Source organism: Brachypodium distachyon, chromosome 4 (genome assembly GCF_000005505.3).
Source record: "Brachypodium distachyon strain Bd21 chromosome 4, Brachypodium_distachyon_v3.0, whole genome shotgun sequence".
In the NCBI taxonomy this organism is placed as follows: Eukaryota; Viridiplantae; Streptophyta; class Magnoliopsida; order Poales; family Poaceae; genus Brachypodium; species Brachypodium distachyon.
This window is the reverse complement of record NC_016134.3, coordinates 43,192,242-43,213,394: the sequence shown is the minus strand read 5'-3', so window position 1 is coordinate 43,213,394 and position 21,153 is coordinate 43,192,242. Positions and strand designations below refer to the sequence as shown.

Below are 21,153 nucleotides of genomic sequence, written 5' to 3'. Positions count from 1 at the left end.
CAAGATCTTCTACATTCATATAAGATCAACCACATTACATTGCGTTACAAACAAGATCTGTTACATTTCATACAAGGTACACAAATCAAGAGTGTTGTTGACAAGATCAAACAAGCCCTGATATGTCGGCAACATCATCCATGAGTAGCGCAGCTCCACACCGAAGAAGGCGAGGTGCGCGGCCCGGGACAACAAGAGGAGCTGGTGTTTTCGAAGGCGCTGGCTTAACCAACGGCAGAGTGAACGAACGTGGTCGCTCCTGGATCTCCCGCCCATTGAGACGGCAGTACGCAGCTATGATAGCGCGAACCATGGTGGAGTTTCTGGTCGACTTGCACTGCATCCGACCATTTTTATAGCGGAGGCGAGGCAGTCCATGGACCGGAAGGGGAGGCGACGGGCCGGATAAAAAGAAGTACCCGCGTCTTCCCGATGCATCGCGGCTCTGCATGCACCTATATTGAGCTCGCTCCATCTGAATATGCTACCTTTTTTACCGGCGCCCGTGAAATTATATAGATTGCCTAAGTTTTCGTGTCGGCCCGACAACTCTCTCGTGCCCCCGACGTTTAGTGCTTACTGGGCCGGGCCGTGACGGCCTGTGTTGTGCCGTACGCGGCCCATCATTTTTCGTGTCGTGCTTAAATCCGGCGCACGTGCGTCGAAAGGGAAAATTCCGGCCCACCATGTGCCTGGCCCGGAACTATTTAGCCTTGCCGGACTGTGATATTTTCTGATTTTCAGACCGGCCCAAACAATAACCCGTGCCTGGCCCATCGGTGCAACCGAGTAAAATCCACAACAGCGGGCCGCGTTGGAGAGCGAGGCGTCGTCAACAAGCTAAACCGAAAACCAAAGAGCGGGCCGCGTCGGAGAGTGAGGCGCCGACGACAAGCTTCGAAAATGGAGGAACTCTCGCGTAGAGTTCGTCCGGGGAGATTTGGGTTTGCACTGAATTGCCCGAAGTTTTCGGACCGGGTACTGCGCATAGAGGTGGTCGGCTCGGTCGCCAGCGACGCCGCTTCTGTCGCCGGCGATGCTTCCTCAAGTTCCAGGGGACACTCGGATGAGTCGGCGCGCCCCTTGAAGCGCAGCCGTGACGAGTTCCCCGCCGCCGTATCTCCTCCGCCAATCCCCAACCGCGGTACCTCCTCTCTCCCAATCCCGCTGATAGACTCCCCGATCGAAACCTAAATCAGCAACGGTAAAATATTGGGAAATTTCTCCCTTTTTTGTTACTGGAGGATGATTGGTACAATAGGGTTGGACACGCAGATGGAGGATCAAGCAAAAGCAGGGTGGGCTGGGACTTCATCCTCTCTGAATTGCTTGTGTCTATTTCTCAGTCGCCTAATAAATAGTTATTTCTCGGTCGACAATCGTAACCATCCAATGAAGATTTTTTTATCCATCGGACATACATTAATTTTACACGAATCTCAATGATTGAATCAAAAGGTTGTTATCATCGACTAAGAAATAGCAAAACCGTTACTTTTAAGACTGTGGCTGATTGGAATTAAGTCAGTAAGGGAATCTCGTGGTGAAGAAGTGCGTACTTCTTGTTTAGTGGACTCCATTGACCCTGGATTGACTGCTGCTATTTGTTCTAAATCAAAATCTGAATCTCAGTCATTGCTTGCGAACGCATCAGGTGGGTTTGACCGCAATGACAAAATTAGTGCTGTTTTGCAAAAGCATTTTGGTTTCTCGTCCGTGAAGGGCTTCCAAAAGGAAGCCTCACTGCCTCAGATGCTTGGTTCGATTACAATGACTGTCTTGTTCTAGCTCCAACTGGGTCAAGTAGTCATAATTTGGGACCATATATATTGTGATGCTAGGCTTGAGCCATCATTTGCTAAAAGAATGTGACATAGTATCATCTGTTGGGATAGAAAATCTGAATTGGTTGCAAGAACATTTAAGTTTAGTTTCTGTTTGATGGCTTCAAACCGAGAGAACCGCACTTCTTGCAACTCTTTAAATTGTAATACCTGGGTACTACGATGCACATTTTTCTTGCAGTGAGAGTACCACTTGTTGTTCATGTTTCTATGAGCGCCTTGATGCAATTGATATCATGATCTAGGATTCCTGAACTATTGAAATAAAAAACTGACAGTTTTTCTTTGCGCTTCTGAGCACACTTGTGGGGACCACATGTGGTTTGGCTTGTTGTTACAATTAGGTGATTCCCCGCACGTTGCTGCGGAAAGTTCTATATGCACATCTGGATATGATGTTACGAACAAATGACAATAATATGATTCAATGCAAAAGAAATATGAATATGGTAGGCCAAAACGACTTTATCATTCATAACACCTATGCAACAAAACAATATAGGAGTAATTTTGATGTACATGAACATCAAAATATGTATATTTGCAGATCTTAGAAAGATTGACATACATATCATGAAAATATGTGTATTTGGTGAAATATTTATATACAACGTGAAGGTGAAAAATCCTAGATATCAAAATATTAAATTCGAAAGGACCACCAAAATGGATTCCTAGTGGTCTAGAACACATGATGTGGACACTTTGCATGCTCATGATGTGCATGATGTGGATGATGATGTGTACATCTTGCATGTCAAGCTTGCAAACATTTAATAAAGATAGTGGGGATCAACTTTATAGATATCGTGAAGGTGAAAAATCCTAGGTATCAAAATATTAAATTCGAAAGGAACACCATAATGGATTCCTAGTGATCTAGAACACATGATATGGATGGTGATGTGAACACTTTGCATGCTCATGATGTGGACACCTTGTATGTCAAGCTTGCGAACATTTAGTGAAGATAGTGGGGATCAACTCTATAGATATCATAGATTATTTGTTTGTAAGCATAATAATATCTCCCTTTTCTTATTTCCATAATGATTAACATGCCTCCTTATGTTTGAGCATTAACCGCACTGAAGCATCGTGTCCAAAATAATAGCAAGTGCCTGAACATATCGTGAAATTCTTGTGTCAGAGATCTGTGCGTTGCTTAGTTTTTTATTTCATATTTTTCTTCTTCTTAGCTCACTTTGTCATAGACTGAGCATTGTTTAGAGCTTTCTCTGTCAACTGAGCAACTAGCTTCAGTTGGTTTCCAGGGGTTTGTACATTGTCCTAGGTCGACTTCAGATTCTGTTTCATGAAACAATGAAATCAGGTTATGAAATCAACTTTTGTTATGTGATTGATTCTCCTGGTTCTGCTTATCCCTGTTTATTGTAATCACGTGAGGAGTAATATTTTTTGGAAGGGATTAAAATGGTGAAGTTTGTACAGAGTTGGGATGCGAGGATTGTGCATTGCTTTTGTGGCATGCATGGATGGAAAGGACGAGGGCAATAGGAGGGAGTTGATTGGGGTGTGTGGTGGCCCGTTGCAACGCACGGGTATTTTACTAGTTGGAATTAAGGCAGGAGTCCGAAACAGAGTTACAATACCTCCTCCCATGGACACAATTTTTTTTATCCCTGTTGTGATTAGCTATTAGGGGGAGATTCTTGGGTGTTTCTTTCTTCACCGTTAACCCAATTTTCGTATCCTTGTCATTTTAGCCTTATGAGGGGACTGACTTTTCCTTTTTTGATTTTTGTATTTAGCAGTTAATGAATCACCACATGACGACTCTTTAGGCACCCTTCCTCCAATTGTTAGGCTAAAGAAAATACATGTATCTTCAGTAATACTTGCCGGAAGCAGTGATTACTTCAAGAAGGTAATTCTGATTCTCTATTGAGATGCATTTGCTCTCTAGTCATTTACTGATATACTTATTCATGCATTTTAGTTATTCACGAATGGCATGCTAGAGTCCACACAAAAAGAAGTCACACTTAGGATCAGGGAAGCAGGTATTCTTATTCTACTTTTTTTTAATTCTGTTTTTTAAATTTGGTTTGAGCCTTGTTTGGAAATAAGATATAAACTGCATCACGACCTCTCATCCTGCATGCAAACGATAATTGTTATATTCACAGTCTTTGTTTAGATTTTAGGGATTCCACGCAAGTATTATTTCTTTCTAAACATGACTGGACAAGATTTAGAGCGGCTGAAGGACCATCTGTAAATTCGATAGAAAATCGTCCTGTGTTCTTATATGTAAGTTAGAAATGGGCATATTAAATAGAGACCGAGGAGGGTGCAAAATATGAATGATGAATAAAGTGTCACGCAATGTCAAAAGTCAGTGTTTGACTTAGTCAAACACAAATTGTGTTTAGACCGAGAGTACTTTTAGGTGAGCCAACAAGGCTCTCCTTTTCAAAATTAACTTTGTGCTTCTGTTTATTGTCTGCATTGAACAATTCTGTTCATTCTTATGCCTTTACATTTTTATTTCATTGGGACAGAAGAGATGCCACTGCAGCACCTTTTAAGCTTCATGTACGGAGAAGAAATATTAACAACTGATCCTGCCCATATTATTGGCATTCTGATGGTCGCTGACAAGTACCAGGTCCTAAGCTGTGTAACTCATTGCTCCGAATTGCTCACAACATGCCCTATATCCACAGAAGTTGCTCTGTTATACCTCAACCTTGATTGCTCTATCCCAACTGCGCTTGAGCCTGCAAAAGATGCAGCCAAAAAGTTTCTATGCAACAAGTATCAGGACTTCTTGAGGTGCGTAATCTTTTGAGCAAGTTGGGCATTATGATCATCATGAGCATATTCAAGTCATGGTTTGCCTTATTTCAGGTTTGAACATGAGATCATGGACATTGGCCCATCAGGACTTGCAGCAATTCTTTCGAGCAGCGACCTCAAGGTCCCTTCAGAAGATTACTTATTCGACTTCATAGTCAATTGGGGTCGCATCCAATACCCTGACCGAGGGGAGAGGCGTACTGTGTTCAGCTCCTTGCTTCCGCTGATCCGTTACAGCCATCTTTCATGTGGCAAGCTTAGCAAAATCATGAAGTGCCAAGATATAGATCTGAATGTGGCAAGGCTTCCACTCGTTCGGGCATTGTTCTTCAAAAGTGACCCCGTAAGCAGACAGCATCTCATTGATGGGCCAGAGCCTTGGAGCTATGAACAGCGGGCGTATCTGTATAGACCTCTGGAAGTGATGCAGTTACATCGTCCCGTGAAGCAGTGTATGGTCTACATGGATCTAAACACTGACGACTGCTCCAAAATGTTCCCCACCGGATCTATATTGTCAGAGGCGTTTCACTTTGCAAAGAGTGACTTCTTTCTAACAGCAGGCTGTATTGTTCAGCAGCCAGGTCCTCTGCACAGCTTTGGGCTATTCCTAGGGGTGACAGGTGATTGCCCGTTGCCCGTTACAGTAAAGTACGAGTTCTCTGCAAGGGCAAAGCCTTCTGGAGACTTTATTGTCAAGTGGAGTTACACACACACCTTCACCCAAGCTGATGTTCGAATGGGGAGGCGAAATCTCTTCTCCATGCCATGGGCCGCGTTTGTGGACTATGACAACAATCCGTGGTTCATTGGTGGAGTTATGTACCTTAGGGCCATCTTAACCCTAGTGATAGAGTAGCCCTTGGTTTGTAGAGATGTTTGAGTCATGATTGGCTGACTTTGCTTTGGGTAAAACTGCCTTGTCCTCGGTTTATATTTTTGCGGTAGCGAGTTACTTGTGGGAATGTGAATCTGTAAAGATTGGGGTCTTCTGTTGATACTTGACACATGGGTGTTGATACTTGACATATGGGTGCTCAACCCTGTGAATTTTTGGTCAGTTACAAAGAGTAAACAGTTCAGTTCTGCTTCAGCTCAAGGGTGATTTCTTTCAGATTTTAGTGCAGTATAATGTTGCATCTTCATCTTGCTATTATGTTCCGGGATTACACATAGTTAGCAGTTCTGCTGAGTTCTGAGGCTTGTAAAATACACTCATATGGCAGATCAGTTGGTTCCCTGAAATTTTAACATGGATTTGCGAACTTTTTTGCTCTGTTGTTCTGAATGAAATACTATGCATATCTGTGTCATGATCGGTTATTTATAGACACTGCATGGTACTTTTTATTGCGTGATAGCATTCTGGTTTGCTTCTGCTAGCGGAAGATTCTCTAGTACCATGCAGTGAATTATTCTCAACACATAGGTTACTGATGGTTACTTGATGCTATGGTGATCTTTTAATTACTTGATGCTATAGTGTTTGTTCTATACTCCGCGGCCGTAGCTCTAGCAAGAGTTCGGACATGAGAGAGGCTGGCCGTACGGTGTTGCCGATGCGCAAGCCATTTGCTCCACACAGAGAATTACGCCGTGCAAGCAATCATGGAAATTAGCCAGGTACATGCCCTGGTGAACTGCCCCTCACACGAAGAGCGCCTGTCTTGAGAGACGCCATGTTCGTCAGAGAAGCTGAGTCAGGACACAGGACTCTGCTTCAGCGTTTCCCAGCGTCACGAGCATGATAGTCTTTCGACTATATTTAACCGCGTCAAGTTTCTGCTGGACCTAGGCTCCGAACTAACCAATCAAAGTCCCAGGCAATCCTTCTAGGGGGGGAAGTGAACCTATCTATCGTCGTCAGAAGCACCATCAATTCGGCCAGGTTCGGTGCCACAGCCAGACATTAGCTCCATCAGAAGAAGCTAGCAGACAACTCCTGTCTGGAATGTGCCATCAATACACAACCTAAGCCTGAAAAGCTCGATTACTTCAAAAATTTCAATTGTTTCATACAGATAGCTGATTAGCGGTATGAGGCTGATGGATCATGACCAGTGTCTGTCATTATGCAAGTTTAATAATTTGATCATGACCAGTACAGATAGCTGAAATAGGAATTAGTATTACAAAGCAGTAGGATTTTAATAATTTGATAATATACTGTAGCAGGAGTACATTGTTCCTGATCGATCGATCGAAATACTGTCCTACTTATATTACACTCGCCTAATCGATGAGAATAATAATTTGCCTAAATCTGTATCACGGGTGGTGATCGGCGGGGCCTTGTTCGATCCCAGGGGACATGAGCATGGCGTCCAGCTCATACACCCGTTCCGGAAACTGCAGCGCGCCGAAGACCTGCACCCATGCATCCCCCTCCACGTTCCAAGAATCTCCAAAAAATTGCAGCATCTCCGAAAAGGTCACCAGCTCCGTCTTCAACGTCGGTGGCGGCGGGGGTTCCTTGTACTCTCCCGCTAGCTCTTCTTCTTCTTCTTCTTCGAGTGAAAATTTAAATTTTCAGATAACTAGAACCTGCAATTCAAATTTCGTTCCCAAGATTTCCTAACATTCGAGTGAAAATTTAACAAAGTTGAACTCACCCCAGCATTCCTCGAACCGGAAGACGGTCACAAACATTTTCAGATAACTACTCCACTAGTCTACGGGCACGGGCACTCGGACGACGGGAACAAGCAGCAGGTCATGGCGCAGCCGCACGGTGACGCCCATCTCCTCCGCCTCCGCCATGCCCAGCGTCTCCCCAGGCCCGTCGTCCGCCGGCATCTCCCAGTCGAAATGGTACAGCAGCCCCGCGAGCGCCAGCTCCACGTTGGCCAGCCCGAACGCCATCCCGGGGCACATCCGCCGCCCCGCCCCGAACGGCGTGAACGCCATGTCCGCGCCCCTGAAATCCACGGCGTCGCCGCGCTCGAACCGCTCCGGCACGAACTCCTCCGCGGCCTCCCACAGCTCCGGGTCCCGGCTGATGGCCCAGGCGTTGACGAGCACCATGGCGCCCCTGGGCACGTCGAACCCCAGCACCTTGCAGCCGTCGGCCCGGCACTCCCGCGGCAGCAGCAGCGGCGCCGGCGGGTGCAGCCGCAGCGCCTCCTTGATCACCAGCCGCATGTAGGCGAGCTCCCCCAGGGAGTCCTCTCTTACCTTGTCCTGCCCCGCCAGCACTCGCCGGACCTCCGCTTGCGCCTTCTGCATCACTCTCGGGTTCCTCACCAGCTCCGCCATCGCCCACTGCAGCGTCGTCGCCGCCGTGTCGCTGCCCCCCGCGAACATGTCCTGATATATAAGGAAACATGAGCAGATTGTCAGAAAATTCTCCAATTCATTCTAGTTTATGGAAGATTGATTAATTAAAACGATTTAATATACTATGGAGGAGGATTTATATGATTAGGGTGCTTGACTAATTACGCCGACGGTTGACTTGATGTTGTCGGTGGAGATGGGGAACTGCAGGTCGCCGTCCCTCTGGATCCTCAGGAGCACGTCCAGCAAGTCTTCGTCGTCGTCGTCGGCGCCGGCGGCTCGGTTCTCTTGGTGCTCACGGACGATGGCGTCCATGAACGCGGCGCCTTCCTCGCGGTGCCGCTTCATCCGGCGCGGCATCCGGCTGACGAGCATCGCGAGGCGCGAGGACGGGTAGAGATCCGGCAGGCTCATCTTGGCGAACAGCTTGATCCCGCGCTCCAGCAGCGCCAGGAACCTGTCCCGGTCCTTGAACCTGCTCCCGACGATGGCGCGCACCGCCGAGTCGGCCGCGAACGCCGACAGCAGCCCGCTGAGGTTCACCGCCGCGCCCGCCGCCGCCGCCACCGCGCGGAGCAGCCGGGCGGCCTCCTCCTCGCGCACGGGGCGGAACGAGCGGACGCGGCGGGCGCTGAGCAGCTCGACGGTGCAGACCTTGCGGATCTGGCGCCACGCGTCGCCGTAGGGCGCGAAGATGATCCCCTCGGCGCCGTCGGGGATGCAGAGGCGGGTCATGCGGCTGATGGGCCGCGTGGCGAAGTCGACGTCCCGGGTCACCATGACCTCGCGCGCCGCGTCCGCGGAGGAGGCCACGACCACGGGGAGCCCGCCGAGGCGGAGCAGCAGGAGCGGGCCGTGGCGCCGCGCGAGGTCACGCATGGCGCGGTGCGGCAGGGACCCCGCGAGCGCGAGGTGGTGGAGGTGGCCCAGCACCGGGAGCGCCCATGGGGAAGGAGGAGGGCGGCCGGCCGGCGTGCGCCGACGCGCCGCGCGCTTGAGAAAGAGGAAAGGGACGATCGCCAGGGGGAGGAGGAGCAGCAGGTACAGCGGCAGCGCCGCCATGGCTGGCTGGCTTCGGTGCTCCAACTCCAAGGTGCGTGCGGAACCGTCTGTCGGATTAGTCAAGCGTTGACCATCTGTTGTTGTTATCGTCTGCCTGTTAGGTAGAGATCGAGTGATAATCAACTCGGATTTCTTTTTTCTATCCTTCGTGGAAAGTTACCAAGCTTTCAAACAAGGACTAGGATGTTCAAACAAATAACACTGCCCATTCCACTAATCTAAGGGCGCATCGTAGTGCTTCAGGTCGAGTGATCCCTGCTGCTTGCTGCCACAATTTATCCAATTTGTAAATTGTACTAGTACTCCGTGGATGACTATTTAGAGGAGGACGCACGTTGGATAATCAGATGAATATCAAATTTGAATTCAAAACATTCATAATATGGAACGGAGGGAGTACTTTGCTTCATTGAAGGGTTTTTTAGAGTACTACTTTTTTTCTCATCATGTGTATACTTAATCTCCCTAAAAAAATACTTAATCTGCTCCAAAATATATAAATTATGTGGACGGTCAAACTTGCTAAATTGATCAAGTTTATACATTAGAGTACAGAATCAAAATCATTAGATAGCATGAAATATATTCCCATAGCATAAGTTTCTATCTTTTACTACACCCTGCGTCCCATATTAAGTGACTTTCTATTACATGTATCTAGACTACTTTTAGACCTAGATACATCCATATTTAGGCAAATTTGAATCACTTAATATGGGACGGAGGGAGTATAAGCTTTGCGCCTGTAAAGTTTGAAAGCCAACTTTTTTTTCACATGTCTTACATTTTAGAATGGAGAGAGTATAACGTGTAACCACAAACCGGATGGACATAAACATCAATATTGCTCCACAGATATCCAGTTAATTAATTTAAAACAAACATGATGCAATGACATATGTTCCTCTCTCGAGCATATGAATACGAGTACATCCATTTCAAAATATGAAAATCGTAACTTTATCTTAAGTCAATTTTTTTTAGTTTAACTTAAGATGACGTAACAACTTGTTATATTTAAGAACGAAGGCAGTAACTTATTAGATTATACTTCTATTTGATATTGTGCGGTACTTGTATCAAGCAGTTGTTACTTGTAATCATTGTTACCGTCGATCGTCTTTGTTTGATGCTGTTTGTTGTGTTATCTCTGCTTCTTTTTTTACAAGCTGTCATTGTTTTCGGTTGCTATTGTCTCTACTCACTCCATAGAGCTCTGTCGATAATCCGGAAATCAGATGAGTACTAGCTTAGTACACGCGCTCGCTGCGCGGCTAGGAGGACCGAGTGGTTACCTGGCTAAAGGATTTCTAAAGGATTCACACAGCGCTATCATATTGATCATATGGAGATTGCATTACATGGAAATTGCATCTGTAGATACAAACGGATTAATCCATGGAATCGTAAGGCCATTGCCCACTGCCGAGATGTGGCGATTTCCTCCCAAGAACGGGTGTTGTGTCGATTTGCATGCGCTGGTGGCCAAACCTGAACCAACACCTCATAGGAGCCGATAACCAGACCGTCGGAGCAAAGGACATCTCCAAGGGTGAACCCGCATGGCCACATTTGTCCATTTGAAAGTTCTTGGGACAAAATGGAATACCTCCTCTTCCACATTTGTCTATTTCACTTCTTCTTTGTCCATTTTTACTCTATTTTGCAACTACATACATGATTTGAAAACCAATTCAAATTGAAAGGTAAATATTGGAGCACACATCATTGAGAATTCAAATTTGATTCCGTACATCATCAACAAACTCAACTGTATGACTCAATAAATATTAACTGCTGCAATACAACATTAGTTTGGTAACAACAAGATAGCTCTTCAGTATTCAGTTATCATACCTCGAGCAAACTGAACCCAATCATCCCCGTACAAGCTGCATAAAGAGAAATAGTCATTCAAGATATCAAAGCGACTCGTGGTTCGTTCCCAGGGCGAAGAATTAAACGGGCCTTAGGATTTGTATCTTATATGAAGAGACTTGACGAAGATTGTATTATGAAGTGACTTGACAAATATGGTATTATGAAGTGACTGGACAAAGATGAGAGTGCAAAAATCACAGCAAAGTGAGTCTCCAGCTCCGGCGTGTCAACCTGATATATATATGTATAGAAAGTCTGATGATACACCTTCTTATCATTTGTTTTACTAGAGTTCACGACAAGCAAAATAACTTTTGGGCATGTTAACTTGGATTTCCTTTAACAAATTAACACTTGAAAAACTATAACTTCAGGTATGTCAGCCAAGATAATAAAGTACATAAGCTTTCTTGCACCTGTATAATTGAGCTACAAAGTAGAATCATAAACATGCTGGTTTTCTCAGCAAGAATTGTGACCAATCGTAAATAGTACTCACTCTAAATTCATACGGAGTAAGAGTATATTTGGCTTCTATCACTCCAGCCATAGTCAGTGGAAAAGAAAAACAATCCATGTAATTTTTTTGAAGTGAGCAATCCATGTAGTTATGAACACTTCCAGCCTGACAAAAGAACTGAAACATTCGACAAACAATCCCTCAATAAAAACAACAACACTCCCGAGAAACCAGACTAAGTTTTCAAACCCGAAACTCATAGTAGCAGCTCAAGTTGGTATTAGGAACACCATAGACAAGAATTTAAGATGATTCAATCTTCACCTCAATAGTCACAGTAAAACAAGCAAACCCGAGTACCAATCCACTAATTATATCTGAGTTTAAATAAAGCATTGACAGGCAGCGAAGGCAAAGTTGTACCTACTACCTAGCTAGCCTCACATGCATACATCATTAGTCACAGGACAAAGTCAAACTTCATAATCCAATCAAAGATGCATGTTCCAGTGACTATTTCCTAAGGCTTCTAATATATCTGATCAGCGGAAAGAACCTGTGTAGATGCCCTAACCCAGCGAAAAGACAAAGCCCGAAGGCCGATTCAGCATCGCCCGCTTGCGGTGCACATCGGCGTCCAGAGCCGCCGCTCGCCTTTGCGGCTCGTTGTTGACCACCGCCCGTCGACGATCGATGCCCGCTCCCTCCACTGCGACCTGCCACCTTTCTTACTGAATAAATAGCTGGAATATCTACCTAGAGAAAGATGTTAAGAAGCAGGAAGGTTCCCTATGTATGACGGACAAATAGCAATATATCTCTACAGTGAAATTCAATGGCGCTATATCACCAATTCACTATTGGGGTCGCATGTTGAGTTGCCAGATGACGTATTCTGCTGGTATCTTTTTCTTTTGTTGTATTTTGTTACTCCTTCAGTTGAATAAACAACAACAGTTGTTTCTTAAAATAAAAAAGAACCAAGTGCTGCAATCCAAAATGACTATTAACCTGATTTTTGTATATTTTCTTATAGCATCAAGGTTCTGAACTTCAACTGACATTTATTTATAATGATCAGACCAATGCAATTACGACAGAGCAACCAATACGCCAATCACGGACAACAACCTGCAAGGCTACAAACGAACAAGAAATATGGCCAAGATCAGATATACAATGAATAAATCAACCAGCAATAGATCTCATAGAAATTGTCAACACTATCCGATTGACTAATAAGAAAATTCCGGAAAGATTAGCAAAAAAGTACTGCATCAGAAAGTTTTCAGTAAATTAGGCGCTCACCATCTGATTGACTAATCAGAGAATTCCAGAAAGATTAGCAAAAAGGTACTGCATCAGAAAGTTTTCAATAAATTACGTGCTCACCTATAGATATAAATTTTAAACTGATCTCCGCAAATGACAGGATTTAATTCATCTGAAACCAAACATCATGATCTCAATGAACAGGAAAACAAAACTGGTTTGAATGCCTACCAAGGAACACAATTAGCAGTATATGAACCTTTGCGTTGAAAGAAGCCGATATGTAATACTCATTTGCAGCAAAACGCAACATCAGCCTGCAAAAGAAAATTAAAAGGTTTTGATACAAGAAGATTGGTCATCACAATGTTCAAAATATACATAATAAAATTATGCAGGACAACAGGAGTACAAAAGAATGCATGCGACTCTTCTGCAAACATGTTAGCAAGCATCAAGGATAACTTCAAATTAATCTCAAAGAGTAAGAGCACTACCTGCATGACAGAGAAAAAACATCGTCAGAAAGAAGAATTCAATCCGGATGAACACACAGAGAGGAGAAATGAACAAACCAGCTCACCCCGCAAAGGCAGATCGAAACCCCAACACCTAGCCTCTCCTTCGCTCCCGTCGTCCGCATCGGCACACCGCTCAGCTCCTACTCGAGATCCGCGATGTTGCAACTGTTTGGCGGTGGAATCTGAGGAATCGGGCGATGGTTGTGGGCCATGGGCCTCCATGGCTGACGATGCTTGTGCTGCTAGCCCATCTCGGAGGGCTCGAGAGGTGGAGGAGAATCGGCCGCCGGCGGCGGCACCTGGGCCACTGGTGGCGAGGAGGCAAAGGACGGCAAGGAAGAAGGAGACACGATGCTTCCGTGAGATCTCCGCGAGGAAGGAGGAAGAGATCAAGCTCGCGGAGGCCGCCAGCGAGAAGCCAGTGAACCAGTCCAATCCCTGAGACGGTGAGATGTTTCTACTGGAAACAAACACACAATTAGGAGAAACCACACCGGAATAAAATTCCTACAAACACCGACAGAGGCACATCAACAATCAAACTCATCCGCAAACAAACCGCATGAAACCCACAAAAGACAGGCATGAAAAAATCACCATACCTTCCCTCAACCACCCAGATTTCCAAATCCCGCAACAACAGTGAGCAGCCGCAGATCCACCACCAAGGATTATGAGATGCAGAAAACTAGTCGCTTATGAGATGCAGGACGGCGGCGGCGGCAAAATTGTGAGGTGGTGGTGATGGCAAACCCTAACCCTAAGGAAACGGGAGAGAGATACGGGGAGCACTGGGATTGGGAGGTACCGAGGGAGGAAGAGAGGAAGGAGGTCGGCAGAGGGGTCCCGAAGCTTTTGCACGCAGACAGCTCAAGCAAAAATAAATAAAAAATCTGCAGCTACAGTAACCGGCGGTGACATTCATCATAATTACATTCTTGCTGCAATAAGCGTGAAAAGGAGCGCGAAGAAACCACGGGCTTTAGAATTGTGGACTCATGACATTAAGAATTGATGGACAGATGGAATGATGGATTCTGGAGTTCTGGAGGTGTCCCTTGCAATCCCGAACTTCGCCCTCGTGCAGTCAACCAAACTCGAAACCCGACGGCGAAATCCGACCGACCAAACCCAGACGAGTCCTCCTTCCTAATCACGTTACCCACCCCCTGCTTCCGCGGCTCCGCCCCGTCCCTGACCCGCGTCCAAACCGGCCGGCCACGCCACGCCAATTCTCGCAAACCCCCGCCATGGCCGACGACGAGGACGCCGCCCTCTCCGACGTCGACGAGGATCCCCTCCCGCCTCCCTCCTCCTCCTCCCCCTCAAAACCCCCATCCGCATCACAGACCCAACCCCCCAAATCCGACCCCCACCATGCCGAGGCCCAGCAGCGCCTGCTCGACCTGGCCGCCGAGCTGGACGAGGAGCGCCGCCTCCGCCGCGCGGCCGAGGAGGCCCTCGCCAGCTCCGAGACCCGCCTCGGCCGCCTCAAGGCCTTCGCGCAGGACGCCCTCCGCAAGCGCGACGACCTCAAGGCCGAGGCCGCCGCCTCGTCCCGCTCGCTCGCCTCGCTCCTGGCCGAGACCTCCACCGCCTCCTCCATGCTCTCCTCCGGCTTCGAGCGGATCTCCGCCAAGGCCTCCCCGTCCGCGCCGCCCGCCCCGCTCCCCACCTCCCAGAAGTACTCCTCCGGCCTCCCCGCCCTCGCCTACGGCGTCCTCAAGCGTGCCAACGACATCGTCGACGACCTCCTCTCCCAGATCGACGCCGCCAGCCGCGACCGGGACCGCGCGCGGGAGCAGATGGACCAGCGCAACTACCAGATCGCCATCGAGGTCTCCGAGCTGGAGGCGGCCGTCGCGTCCAGGTCCGCCGAGTCCGAGTCCCTCTCCAAGTCCCTTTCAGAACGAGAGGCAGTGATCTCGGAGCTCCGCGATAAGATCGCCGTCCTCGAGGGAAAATTGGACGCTCAGAGGCCCGTACTCGCCGAGCAGATCGGGTGCGCCTCCAAGCTTTACGATGAGGTGCGCGAGCTAGTCATGCTGGTGGACGCTGACGCCGCCAGTGCGTTGCCCGATTCGGTTTTCGTGTGGAAGGAGACGGACGTGGAGGAGAGCCTCAAGGTGTCGCTAGAAGGGACCAAGATGGCGTATGACCTTGCCTCCATGGCTCTGCAGAAGGTGGGAGTATGGCGGGATACAGGGAAGAGCAAGGTGAGGGCATTGGAGGAGAAGGTGAATGAGATGGCACGGGAGAAAGAGCACATTGGGGTCCTGCTGCGAAGTGCCTTGCAGGCCAACACGAGCGAGGTGTTGAAGGTTGCTGAGGATGGGCTGAGGGAGGCTGGAATTGAGATAGGGCTCAATGGGAACAGGGAGCACAGGCCAGGGAGCGTGGAGAAGGACGAAGTCTATACGCTGGTAAGTGCACTGGAATGTTATGGTATTGCAAGTTCATGGACCCCCGCCTAGTGCGCTAAATGGTTTGTTGTGCATTTAACGTTGCAGGCTGGGGCATTGGAGAGCAGCATGAAGGAGTCCCAGATCAAGATCATTGAGCTGCAACATCTTGTTGAAGCACAAAGGTAGCTACCTTGATTGATGACATTTTGTTTCTCTTTATGTCCAGTCTTCGATATGTTTCCTAACTTCCTAGTTCTAGCAGCGTTTGAGTATTTGTTTTTCGTCTGGTTGTTAATTTTACTGCAATTCCTTTTGAACTGAGCAACATTATGAAATTAGAAGACTATCAGTTGGGTGTAGTGTGAAGTGACCATGTGGTTTAAAGTGTACGCTTCCTAACTTTTGTAACCAACAAAACACCGTAGAAATCAATAGTGTAAACTCAACAAGCCACTCTTGGAATCTTCTATGTACAACTGAAGGTGGAGGGTTGTTTCCTACATCAGATGTTCTGTAATAATCCTAATATGTTCCTGTCTGTACTCATCTATGTATGTTGCTGGCTTTCAGGGCGGAGTCTGGTCTACTTAGGACAAGGATGGAAGGGCAAGAAAAAGAGATTGGCCAGCTACGGAAGCAAATAAAGCTTCTGGAAGAGAAGGAAAGAGTGGCAAATGAAAGTGTAAGTTTCTCATGTCTAATCTAATATTTCAACTTTCAAGTATACTAAACGCTGTCAAGCTTATAGTCAATGAAGCGGCGCATAACAGTTTAAGATTCTACAGGTTGAGGGTCTGATGATGGACGTAACAGCTGCTGAAGAGGAGATTAAAAGATGGAAGATGGCAGCAGAGGAGGAAGCTGAAGCTGGTAGATCAATCGAACAAGAGTTTCAGACTCAGGTGCTTTGATACAAACAAATAGGCACCATATAATTCTGCATATTCTTTATGCTTCCATTATCTTGTTTGTGTTTTCATGAGTTACATTAGAACATCAAGGACACAACCGTATTAATCATTCAGTACTGTTGTCTTCTAATAAAATTATCACCGGGAGAACATAATAGTATTAAGCAGTGGACATGCAAGCAACTACTATGTGCAGTTTTGCAACCTACATTTGGTGTTTTGACAGCAAGCCACTCCACAAAGTATAGCTACCGCACAATACTGCTTAACAGTTAACAGAACAACTTGTTCTATATATTGCACTTTAGCTGAAATATCCTTCAGTATTGACCGTATGCTATGTTATACTGACACATATACTAAGCAAGGGCTTGTTCTTATTCAACATAATGGGACACACATAATATTTCATCATCATATGGTTTAGCTTAATTATGTTTGATGGCAATCCAAACTTGTTTTGTTTGACATACTAGTTGGTTCAATATCAGCTTTCTTATGGCTCTATTGTTGTATTCAGTTTCTCCACAAGGAATTATTTTTTCGAGAAACTCATAATGCATTCCACGTGACTTTATTTTTAAATCTTGGAAGTTAATCATAGTAATAGTCTACTATTCCTACTTCCAGTTTTAGATATGGCTTCGTGGCCGTATCTGTAGTAAAAGTGGTTGAGAAATAATACTCCCTCCGGCCGGTATTACTTGTCAAAATATTACATGTATCTAGACACTTTTTAAACATAGATACATTCATTTTAGGGCTAATATGAGACAAGTAATATGGGTCGGAGGGAGTAATATGGATGCCTTAAGCGACTATGCTCATCATGCATATATGAATTTTACCAAACTAATGTGTGGTAAGTAGTGTAATGATGGGCTGTCAATGGTGGCAGCAGATGTAGCTTAATTAGTCCTATGACTTGCGCTGTGGCTGTATGTGCAAGGAAGCATAATGTTTGATGATTCATGTTTCAAAGTGCATATGTGATAAATATGGATGCAAGGAAATGGCTTGTTTCCATATGAGGTGTAGGCGGCATCGCATCCTCTTTGGTTGTTCCCATAACTTCCTAGATCACTGGTTGAGCTGAGCTGTATTATCATCAAATATTTGTTGCACAGATATTGTCCCTTCATAAGGAACTAGACGAAGCAAAACAAGCAATGCTGGAGCTAGAAAACAAGCTCAAGTTTAAGGAAGAGACAGCGGCAGCAGCAATGGCAGCACGCGACGCTGCAGAGAAATCACTGAAGCTAGCCGATACGAGATCTTCAAGGCTACGAGAGAGACTGGAGGAGATTAACAGGCAGGCCGAAGAGTCAGACAGCAGGATGGACTCGAATAGCCGCAGTGGCCACAGGTACATGTGCTGGCCGTGGCAATGGCTGGGGCTGAACTATGTGCGGTTACCCCCTGCCGAGACAGAGGAGGCCTCTAATGAGATGGAGCTCTCTGAACCCCTGATATAGGTGTGTGGCAAAACTATACAGATCGAAATACGAGTTTCATCTAGTACAAAAAAAATTGAACCTTAGATTTTTCTTTTTCTTTTCTTAGTTTGCTTTGTTCTTCCTGTAGATGCGCCACAAATTTGTTCATGCTTATCGTGTGCAAACTCACGAGGGTGTTACAGATGACACCGTGTAATTGTAGAAGTGTCCACTTGTGATACAATGAAGATGTCCAGGATTTCATTCTTTGACAGAGTTGTCCATTCACAGTACTACCATTTTATCCTGGCTTTCTGCACTAAAGTCAGTTTTACTGATGTTTTTTAGGGGAAGTAAATTGCTGATTTAGCTCTTTTTTAATTTGGAATAATTGCTGATTTAACTTTACCACCGTATGCACTAGCACTACTACTACGAAGGAAAAAAAAACTATCATGCATTTTCTGAGCTGTCTCCATCCGCAGCCCGTTAAGGAGATGGATAGCGATGTCGGCCCAGCCCATTGCATAATTGGTGGAGTACGAGGAAAACAAATGCAAATGTAAAAGAAAAGAGCTTCCACTAAAAAAGATGTAAGAGAAAAGAAGGAAATCAAAATATCCCGCAAAATCCTCACGAACTCTTTCTCTCCTCTCCTCCCCAAACCCAAAAAATCCCTTATCCCCTGGAAGCTAGCCCCCCTCCCTCCATTCCTCCTCGACCATGGCGGCGATGGCGTCCTCCTCCATCTCCGCTTCCCTCCGCTCCCTCACCGCCGCCGCCCCGGCCTCCCTACTGAAGCCAGCCCCCGCTCCGTTCCTGGTCCTCCTCTCCCCGACCCTCCCCCGCCAACTCCACCTCCGCACCACCCGAACGCGCTTCCCCCTCGCCCCGCTCGCCGCCTCCGACTCCTTTGAGTCGTCCACCGCGGTCGACTTCGCTGAGCCGAGCGCCGATGCTGAGGATACGGAGGAGTTCACCGTGGAGGATGAGGCTGTTGAGTCGGTTGCCGAGGAGGTGGTTACGGAGGAGGTGGAGGAGGTCGGGGAGTACGTCGAGCCGCCGGAGGAGGCCAAGGTGTACGTCGGGAACCTGCCCTACGACATCGACAGCGAGCGCCTCGCGCAGCTCTTCGAGCAGGCCGGCGTCGTCGAGGTCTCCGAGGTGAGCAATCCCGTTTTTCTACCCCCTCGTTGTCCATGTCCGCGTCGTCATGAAGAAAACACATCAAAAATCCCTGACTCCTTGCTAATGCGCTTTGTTGGTGAAGAAAACACCTCAAATCCCTCACTCCTTAATTGTTTTCCATTTATAAACAACTGAAACTGGCACTGCAACGGTTCGACCACTGAACTTCCCGTGCAATTGTGTAGCTGTGCACTGTTGCTTACAGGGTGGAGCTGCCAAAATCTGGTTTGCTGCTATTCAAGCCTTTGTGTGATATGTTTAGGTTGCAGTTGGTTGCTTCTGGGATGTTATTTCAATGAATTGCTGTTTGGTTTGTGAAAAGGCTGATGATTAGAAATCTCATTAAATTTTGTCTTGGGTTGGTCGTTAACTTGTTAGGCTTGCAATTGTAGCTTTTTCAGAAACTGTGAAATAACCAGGGTCTAACTCTAATGTGGCTTCTATTGTGAGGTTAGGGTCCACAAAACTGAGAATTTAAATGTGTTTCTTATTAAGAATGGCTGACTATTCACTTGTTTTGCGATATCTGTTTCATGCACTGTTGGTGGGGTAGTTAGTCAATAGTTGCTTGGGGCATTTTATCTTTGTTCTAAAATACAGTTTCTACTTTGTGGATATGCAGGTCATTTACAACAGAGAAACAGACCAAAGCCGTGGATTCGGGTTTGTGACCATGAGTACTATTGAGGAGGCTGAGAAGGCTGTGGAGATGTTCCATCGCTATGTGAGTGTATTAGATAACTCGACCTTACATTTTCTGAATTTAGTTAAACATAACCTTGTTTCCTAGCTTAGCTACAGCTGTTGTGTGTCTGTTTTGCGGAGCTTGTGCTTGTAGTTCAACCAGTTATTTAGATGCTTGCAGTATGCATAGAATAGGCTTATACTTCTCTCAAAAAGAATAGGCTTATACTATTGTAATATGATATGTGTTTGTCATTATTAGTAACTCTTTTGGATCTACATGGCACTGGCAGTGCTCTTAATTGCCTGATTTGACGGAATGACTTAATATGAAGTTAACATAATTGACCTCTTTATTATGTTTAACTTTATTTACTAACTGCACACGCGAGAATTTTCCTCAATCTAATTAGTCTCATGTTGCTATTATTACTTCTCAAGGTCATGGTCTTGTGTAATTTGTGCTAGATAATTAATTCATACTGAATAATGTGCAGTAGAAAATTTCATGGGTTGCTGATTGACTTTGATGTGGACAGGATGTGGGTGGGAGGCTGTTGACTGTAAACAAGGCAGCTCCTAGAGGTGCCCGGGTGGAAAGACCTGCCCGTGACTTTGGTGGGTCTTCATTCAGGATCTATGTAGGTAATCTGCCTTGGCAAGTGGACGACTCTAGGTTGGTACAGTTGTTCAGCGAGCACGGCAAAGTGGTCGATGCCAGGGTTGTCTACGATAGGGAAACTGGGCGCTCACGAGGATTCGGTTTCGTAACAATGGCGTCGCAGGAGGAACTTGATGATGCTATTGCTGCCCTTGACGGACAGGTTAGTGCGTAGTTGATTTCCTGTCATTTGCATACCTTGATAACCTGGTGAAACAAATCTGGTTTTACTAACATAAGCAATGTAGCTACTGAATCTCAAACTGCTGTTTGAATTCTGCAGAGTTTGGAGGGGCGTGCCCTAAGAGTGAACGTTGCAGAGGAGAGGCCTCCGCGAAGGTTTTAATGAAGATGTACTTTGGCAGTGGACTACAGCAGGCTTTCTGCTTAAGAGGATGATGGCACGGCTGATTCTGGTTTAGAGTTTAGACCGTCCATTATCCTCCCATCCTTGCCCCCAATGTCTTCTCTGCCCCCGCTGTTCCATTTCGCTGTCTGTCTGTTGGTTCCCAGGTCTCAATTTGTCGATGCAGTTGGAAAGTTTTGTCTGACATGTTTAAGCCCCATGGGTCCTAAACCCAGGATTCGTGCTCACCAGATATATTGAAAAAAAAGAATCGAAACTTCTTGTGATCCTTCTGATTCGAGCAAGACTGAACCTATTCATCAGAATTCAAAAGACACAGATTCTTGTTGAGTATACGATGGTCCTCTCTAATATTGCCGGCG

The 21,153-nt window shown here is 46.3% G+C and overlaps 4 protein-coding genes across 10 annotated transcripts; 3 read left to right on the top strand and 1 right to left on the bottom strand.

The window, feature by feature from the left end:
* The first annotated feature begins 836 nt into the window (after positions 1 to 836).
* On the top strand, positions 837 to 5,918 carry LOC100845930 (BTB/POZ domain-containing protein POB1). 3 transcript variants are annotated; one of them, XM_003576808.3, is made up of 5 exons: positions 837 to 1,144; positions 3,620 to 3,732; positions 3,805 to 3,868; positions 4,370 to 4,643; positions 4,719 to 5,918. In XM_003576808.3, exons 1-5 carry the CDS (start codon positions 904 to 906, stop codon positions 5,524 to 5,526), a joined length of 1,500 nt encoding a protein of 499 aa, XP_003576856.1. In that variant the 5' UTR covers positions 837 to 903; the 3' UTR covers positions 5,527 to 5,918. The 3 variants fall into 3 exon arrangements, with proteins under 3 accessions (XP_003576856.1, XP_024318629.1, XP_024318628.1); XM_024462861.1 differs by having other exon boundaries at positions 3,617 to 3,732; positions 4,373 to 4,643; XM_024462860.1 differs by having other exon boundaries at positions 3,617 to 3,732.
* A 796-nt stretch (positions 5,919 to 6,714) lies between these two features.
* Positions 6,715 to 9,085, bottom strand: LOC100845626 (cytochrome P450 71D8). Of its 5 annotated transcripts, none has more exons than XR_002965893.1 (3): positions 8,109 to 9,085; positions 7,280 to 7,973; positions 6,715 to 7,211 (listed from the first exon to the last, which is right to left on the bottom strand). XR_002965893.1 is itself a non-coding variant. In XM_024462683.1 (2 exons), the coding sequence occupies exons 1-2, from the start codon at positions 9,003 to 9,005 to the stop codon at positions 7,335 to 7,337; spliced, it is 1,536 nt and encodes a 511-aa protein (XP_024318451.1). In that variant the 5' UTR covers positions 9,006 to 9,085; the 3' UTR covers positions 6,715 to 7,334. The 5 variants fall into 5 exon arrangements, 1 of the variants encoding a protein (XP_024318451.1); XR_002965891.1 differs by having other exon boundaries at positions 6,715 to 7,174; XR_002965892.1 differs by having other exon boundaries at positions 6,715 to 7,171.
* A 5,179-nt stretch (positions 9,086 to 14,264) lies between these two features.
* LOC100823009 (myosin heavy chain, embryonic smooth muscle isoform) lies at positions 14,265 to 18,198 on the top strand. The gene is made up of 5 exons (XM_003578614.4): positions 14,265 to 15,562; positions 15,650 to 15,726; positions 16,115 to 16,226; positions 16,330 to 16,446; positions 17,583 to 18,198. The coding sequence occupies exons 1-5, from the start codon at positions 14,390 to 14,392 to the stop codon at positions 17,928 to 17,930; spliced, it is 1,827 nt and encodes a 608-aa protein (XP_003578662.1). The 5' UTR covers positions 14,265 to 14,389; the 3' UTR covers positions 17,931 to 18,198.
* Positions 18,199 to 18,523: 325 nt separating this feature from the next.
* On the top strand, positions 18,524 to 21,068 carry LOC100823320 (28 kDa ribonucleoprotein, chloroplastic). Its single transcript, XM_003578615.4, has 4 exons — positions 18,524 to 19,055; positions 19,702 to 19,803; positions 20,303 to 20,587; positions 20,708 to 21,068. The coding sequence occupies exons 1-4, from the start codon at positions 18,615 to 18,617 to the stop codon at positions 20,768 to 20,770; spliced, it is 891 nt and encodes a 296-aa protein (XP_003578663.1). The 5' UTR covers positions 18,524 to 18,614; the 3' UTR covers positions 20,771 to 21,068.
* Positions 21,069 to 21,153: the final 85 nt, after the last annotated feature.